The sequence below is a fragment of the Solanum dulcamara genome, chromosome 3 (assembly GCF_947179165.1).
Source record: "Solanum dulcamara chromosome 3, daSolDulc1.2, whole genome shotgun sequence".
NCBI classification, from domain to species: Eukaryota; Viridiplantae; Streptophyta; class Magnoliopsida; order Solanales; family Solanaceae; genus Solanum; species Solanum dulcamara.
The window spans coordinates 13,094,446-13,101,673 of NC_077239.1; the positions used below are offsets into that span (position 1 = coordinate 13,094,446).

At 37.7% G+C, this 7,228-nt stretch overlaps 1 protein-coding gene across 1 annotated transcript; it reads right to left on the reverse strand.

Moving 5' to 3' along the window:
• Positions 1-2,420: 2,420 nt before the first annotated feature.
• LOC129882417 (wall-associated receptor kinase 2-like) lies at positions 2,421-5,748 on the reverse strand. The gene is made up of 3 exons (XM_055956708.1): positions 4,724-5,748; positions 4,467-4,637; positions 2,421-3,934 (listed from the first exon to the last, which is right to left on the reverse strand). Exons 1-3 carry the CDS (start codon positions 5,655-5,657, stop codon positions 2,706-2,708), a joined length of 2,334 nt encoding a protein of 777 aa, XP_055812683.1. The 5' UTR covers positions 5,658-5,748; the 3' UTR covers positions 2,421-2,705.
• Positions 5,749-7,228: the final 1,480 nt, after the last annotated feature.

The window sequence follows — 7,228 nt, forward strand, 5'->3', positions numbered from 1 at the left end:
TTCATATCTTCTTCAGTTTCCCATGTAGCCTCTTCAACAAATTGATTTCGCCATAGGACTTTGACAGATGCCACTTCCTTAGTTCTTAATTTGCGAACCTGACGATCAAGAATCTAAACTGAAATTTCTTCATAACTCAAACTCTCTTTCACCCCAATGCTCTCAGTCGGAACAACAAGTGAAGGATATCCCAAACACTTCTTAAGCATAGAGATGTGAAACACGGGATGAATAACAGCTAATTCTGGGGGCAACTCCAATTCATAGGCTATGTTACGTACCCTCCTCATAATCTGATAAGGACCAATGTAGCGGGGACTAAGCTTCCCTTTCTTTCCAAATCTCATCATACCCTTCATGGGTGAAACTTTCAAGTATACCCAATCATATACTTCAAACTCCAAATCTCTCTACCTAATATTAGTGTAGGATTTCTGGCGACTCTGAGCAGTCCTTAACCTCTCTTGGATGGTTTTCACCTTCTCCATAGCTTGGTGAGCTAAGTCAGGAAAAGTATAGTACTTGAATCCTCGAACAAGTGAGGGTACGTGTCTTGCATGTCCCTCTCGATTTCCAAGGTAGCATCCTTAATGATAACGCTCAATTATACCTCTCGAAAGAAATATAGAAGATTGTTAGCAGTAAATTTTACCCAACTAAGAGTGGGAGTCGAACCCACGGGGAATAGGTTGAAACAAATCTATTAGCTATCACTAGTCAGTTGTAGTAGCTACTTCCTGAAAACAAAGTACATAAAGTAAAATGGGGGAGGGGGTTGTTGTTTAATTCAGTAACATTTAATGATGGTTTAGCAAAGTAACTAACAATTAAGTTGTAAACAATATGAGAATTTAGCTAGAATTGTGTTCCCCATGACATGTAACTTAATAGACAACTCGTAGTCATGATATCGTTCATTGTATTGCATGCAAAATCTAGCGAGTTATGTAACATCTAATTCACCTCTCGTTCCTTCTTAGACCTATCTCATTCATCTCCTTCCGGTCTAAGAATTTATGCTTTCCTAAACCTCGCTCTAGATCTCAAAGTACTACCTTCTCCCGGTCTCAAGTAATTTAGACAAAGTTTATCCCTTTTTTCGAAGCCAAACTCTTCAAATTACTGTTGTTATAGTCTTTTCCTAATCACTACCTCCCAGAAAAGCAATTAATACGGGCAGGTTCTTAATGCGTGCACTCACTAAGAAAGACTTTTAAATGAAGAAATCACAATACATACAAAAGCAAATCACGAATATCAATCCTATGGTTGCCTATTCTAGTTAAGTCGTCACAGTTCCCACAACTCTAGTTGTGGGCTTAGCTACTCATAATTTTAAGTAAAAGAACAAGAATTTGTTTAGAATTCATGAATCAATACCTACGCGAATGAAGAAGTAAACCTTGAATCAAACACACAAACCACAAATCAAGAATTAAAACTGGAATAATATTTCAAGAATCAATCTCAAAAAGTAGCAGAATGTATCTTCAATATGTTCACAATAATACTTCAAAACTACTAATAAAATGCAGAACTCTAAAAATAAAATAAATCCAGGTATTTATAGAAATACAAAGTCAAATCCTAAATCAACTAGGAAAACTTAAGTCGGTACTTTTTACGCTCACTTGCCATATGTGTCTAACTTGGCTCAATGTTGTGTGGTCTTATCTTCACGGGCAATCATCATGCCTCGTACAAAACTCTTCGAGTCGTAATATTGATCTGTAACTTCTGATGATTAGTAAAATGGTCATAACTTTTTACTTTGAACTCAAAATGAGGCAAATTTAGTGGCGAAGAAGACTCAAAGAACTTTAATTTGATAGGTAATGGACCACATAATTCGTTATATTCTAGGAGATATGGTCGTTTGAAGTTGACCCAAGTAAAATCTCGAAATTCAATCGGTAAGAAAGCTTTCAACTCAACTTTGTGTTAGAGGACTATTGTGACCCTAATTCACTTCAAATACCCTTCAAACACTAAAGAATAATTTATAACAATTATATTACAATTAGAATTTATTGGATTCGGCCTATACGCATACAAAGAATGGTTTGGGTCTTAGCATAGAAACTTTTGGGGTGCTACAAAAAAGAAGTAATTAACTCCTAAAGTTGTGATATTTGTGTAAGTTATATTAATCTCATAGTGTTGAGAATTAATTACATTATTTTCCTACTATTTTAAATTAAAAAAATCCCTTAAAATTTATGATTTAAGATATATTATTGGACTTTTGGATACATCAGCAGACATCTGGATACATGGGGAGGGAATCAGAGAGGGAATAGGACATCCAGATACATAGAGGAAGGATGTATTCGAGAGGGGGGATAGGGATGTATTAGCGAGAGGGGAGTGATATATCCAAGATGGAATATTTGAATTTTTTTAAATGATAGAAAATTTTAGAGATTATGGTAAAATAAGATGTGTATTTAGGTATCTGTGCAGTATTAGGAAAAATAACTTTTAACTTGTTCTAATTAATCAACTGAGAAAAACTATTTAACAATTAGTTAGAGTAATAAGGAGCTAGAAGGACAAGAGTGAATTGCTCAAAATTCGAAATTAACAATCCCAAGCTTTCACATAAAGGAGGAAATCATATACAAAAGAAAAATAAATCAAATATTTTTGTGTCAAAGCAGAGGAAGCTCCATTTCCTTATGATATACTTGATGCAATTCTCATGATCATCGTGGACTATTTCCTGGGAATATCATCTGATTAGAACTATCCAAGTTGAATTGTCCCAAAATTTCGCTGGCATTTGTGTATGACTCAGCTTGAATGCTATAAAGATCCAATGGTTCATTTTCATCCACTAAGCCCACATACTCGTCGTTTCCTTGTTGATCACGAGTCCAAGGATTTTTGTTGAATTTCCTTAGACATTCAAGTTCAATTGCAACTTCCTTCATCGTAGGTCTTTCCTCGCCGTTCAATTGAAGGCATCTCTTGACAAGTTCAGCTGCAACTTGAAGTTGTTCTAGTGATCCTTCTCTCAATAATCTCGGCTCTAAAATTTTAAACAGACGATTTTCCTTCATCGATATGAGGAAAAAAGATGCCAAATTTCTTTCTTCTTGTGTTCTTTCCATGCAAAGTGGCTTCTTCCCGGTTAAAAGTTCTGCCAGGACAACTCCAAAGCTGTAGACGTCGCTCTTATCAGTTAATTGACTTGTGTGGAAATATTCAGGATCGAGATATCCTAATGTACCTTGAACTAGAGTTGTGACTTGTGTATGATCTAATGGAACTAGCCTCGATGCTCCAAAATCTGCTAATTTTGCGGTGTAATATTCATCTAATAGTATGTTAGCAGACTTGACGTCCCTATGTATAATAGGCTTCGAGGCTGCAGAATGAAGATATGCAAGCGCGCCAGCAGCTTCTTCACCGATCCTTAAACGATTCTCCCAAGATAACCAATTACTAGTTACTCCACCACTCATGCATATATGCTGGAATAGTGTTCCATGAGAGACGTATTCGTATACAAGTAAAGGAACTTCTGCTTCTAAACAACACCCTATGAGTTTCACCACATTTTGATGATTAACTTGCGTAAGAATAATCACCTCATTAATGAATTGTTCTATTTGACTGTCATCCATCATTATCGACTTTTTGATCGCAACAATGCGTTTATCAGGTAAAAGTCCTTTGTAAACCGTACCATAACCACCTCGCCCAAGGATTCTGTCGTCTGCATACTTGTTGGTAGCTTTCTCTAGCTCCTGTGCCGTGAAAATCTTGGCAGATTCTACACCACCTTCATTTGACGAGATTTGTTGTTTCATTAGTACGCCACCATTTTGTTGGAAGAATTTCTCCCTAAGCCTGATGAGCTTCCTCTTCTTGAAGATAAGGTATGCCCAACTCGAACCAATTACTAGAGACAAGAAGCCAAATCCCAAGCCTGCATTTTTATTAGAGTTGATATGTACGTTAAACAATTCAGTTACAACCGCAAATCAAGTATGCATTTCCATAAATCCTAGTTCATGCCTATATAAAGGGTAATATGTTCTCTTGAAGAGGTATTTCAAACGTTTCATAAACTCTTGGGATATTTATAAAGATATCAAGATATAACCAGAAAATCAAATAGTTCAAGAAAATCCTCTTTATATGGAGATAAAGTAAATCACAAGAGGTCCAAACCATTCTACGTTCAAGAAATACGCTACTAAGAGCCCTCGAATCACGGAGAAATCATAACAGAGAAGAATCAGGTGATAAACAAATTTGTACTCACAATCTTGATGAATAAAATCATTCTTTTTACTAATTTTTGGGATTGCAGTATATTTTCTGTATTTGAGAAAAATTGTTGCAAACAATGTTCTTTGCATCTTTTAACGATATATAATTGGTACAAAAAAAAACAATATGCTACTGACGGAGGGTAAAAAGTGAAGAATACGGAGTGTTTGTCAAGGAAAACTTACCAAGAGAAACCTTGATCAGTGGGAATTGAGAGTTTTTAGTAGTACAACCGCGCCCATTTTTGAGGCCATCACCATAGTACCCGCGGGGACATGTACAATTGAAGTTTCCTGGTGTATTAGTGCAGATCTTTTCACAGGGATTGGCTTTTGGATCCGCGCATTCATCAATATCTGAATTAGGAAATGACCAAAATCAGCTTAAAAACAGAATATTTTAACAATATAGATAAATTAAACTCAATTAATTAGAGACGAACCTTGGCAGCCTGTGGCAAGATATGGATTTCCTTCAAATCCTGGATTGCAACTGCAACGATATCCTCTCAAACCATTGTCTAAATCGATACAAAAACTATTTGCTTGACAAGCATAATCTTCTCGTTTTCGGGCGTCTACACATGAGCTCAAATTTCCAATCACCCAATCTACGACTACAGGAACAGTATCTACAATCCTTTGCACAAGTGTGGGATCACGAAAATCTGACAAGCCCCTGAAAACAAAGCTATCCTTTTCGCCTAAAAAAGCATAACCACAAGGATCATATGACCAGACTCTCGAATGATTACCAAAGCTATATAGGGAAAATAGATAATACTTTAGACCCTTGGGAACTGATGTCTGGCAGCAACCAATGCCGGAACAATATCCTTGTAGCACATCCTCTGGCCGTTGACATAGGGAGATGCAAACACTCGTGGCATTAGCCCTGAATTGTTCACTCCCAGTGATTGAAGAAGCATCGTCACAGCCTAAGACGGTGAATTTGTTTTGTTCCGAGATGGTGAAAGGGCTGCTGCTAGTTCCACCAACAGTTGCCCATGCTCCCTTGTCATAGGTGACATTTCCTAGGGAATTGTAACATTTCTTGGCCACGTATGTACCGATGCGAATTTGGGCATCAGAGATGTCGTAGATGTGAAGATCACCCATGAATGGTCTAGGAGGGTTGAAAGAAGTGTTACAGTTGATTACAAACCAGGGATCAATTGCACATCCTGAATTTTTCCCTATACCAAATGGGTATGGAACTATTAGATTCCCGCATTTCTTTTGGCATCCTGGCTTGGTAATGTTCACACCTTTCGTTATGGTTCTTGGGACCATAGTGTTGGCAGCTGCAGCACCAATAGTAGTTGACATCAACAATAGCCCAAAGAGACACAACCAAGCAACGCGCACACAGTACATCTTATGATGAATAATTAGTGAATGTACAAGGTCTTTTTGTATCTAAGTTTTTATTTACAAGTAGCTGATATCTTTGTGTATGCATGAAAATATCTACCCAATTGTTGCTACATCCCTAATTACAGCCAAATAAAATGCCCCACCAAGTTGGATTCTGGATTGTTCTTATCCACTATTGGTCCATCATCCCAATTAAACCCCATAAATTAGGGTTGTTGAATTCATAAATTCTAAGAGTCAACTTGTCAACTCCAAAGAGAAGACCAAACCATACAAGTTGAAATTAATTTCAGGCTAAGCAATCAGAAGCAGCTTATTTCTTATCACAAGTGTTTTTATCAAAAATGTTTGGATACTAGCGTTTGTGTTCGTCAAATATTTCCAAAAAACTAATTTTGAATGTCAAATTAAATAAAAAGGATATGTCTACAAGTGGACTAAGAAAATAACGAGGACTCCATAGCAGCCTGGAGAAAGTGACTCACCCTTGGATTCATATAACGGAGGTCTCACAGTTGAGGTCGTGAAGCAGCCGTCTGAATATGCTCTGTACTCAACAAAGAAAGAGCAAGTACAGTATCAGTACACAATCATAGTGTACTGATAGGATCATCAGCTAGTTCCAGTTATATAAATTATAACCATGCAATCATAAGTTAGTAAGCAGATAATAAACAATCAAAAACACAAGCATACACAGCCCGGACTACGGTCCTTAACTTGAATTGATATTCACAATAACATGAACCCTCACAGCACAATGCAACAAGCCAATCTGGTTCTCTCACAGAACCCACACATACAAACGGTTAGTGTACCAGTGTGGTATCCATTCCCATTATTAGTGTACCGACATGGTACACGTTCCCATTGTACCGGCGTGGTACTAATTCCAGATTTAGTGTACTGGCGTACTGTAACACCCCAAAATTTTTCACTAAGATTCGGACCATTCTTTGTGTACGTGTAGGATCGTACTCGACTATTGTAAAGTGTATGCATGAGTTAGGATCAATTTTAAGAAATTGGAGAGTGTTAGATGTGATTTAGGGTCATAAGGGATCCCTAAAACCAAGCCAAGTCCAAAGAACTCGTCTTGGCTAAGTTTTTGAATGAGTTCGTATAAGGGTCAACTTCCAATGACCTTATCTTTTTTAATATAATGAACTGGGCGGCCCATGACCTATCAGATTAAAGATCTTTGAGTCTTCTTTCCAACACCACTAAGATTGCAACTTTAGGAGTTCGGAGTCAAAAGTTATGACTATATTACGATGGACTAGTACTGCAAGAATTTCAGGCCTGGACTATACCTGCGGAAACCTGGGCTTGGTGCCTCAGTGGAACGACGTTCCACTATAGCACCAGGAACAAGCCTCAGTAGTTTTGTCCTTGGCGCGACGCACCACTATTAGGCCTGCAGGGTTTTTAAGCCCATTTTCCAGAACCAAGAAAATTTAGGCTTGGCGCTGCAAGGGTGCGATGCGCCACTATAGCGCTAGAAAACAACCTCAATAGTTTTGTCCTTGGCGCGACGCGCCACTATTAGGTTGTAGTGTTTTTAAGCCTAT

Coding starts and splice junctions, on each gene's coding strand:
- LOC129882417 (XM_055956708.1), bottom strand. CDS start 5,657: ATGTACTGTGTGCGCGTTGCTTGGTTGTGTCTCTTTGGGCTATTGTTG. Junction 4,638..4,723: donor TCTTGCCACAGGCTGCCAAG/GTTCGTCTCTAA, acceptor TTCCTAATTCAG/ATATTGATGAATGCGCGGAT. Junction 3,935..4,466: donor ACTGATCAAGGTTTCTCTTG/GTAAGTTTTCCT, acceptor ATAAAAATGCAG/GCTTGGGATTTGGCTTCTTG.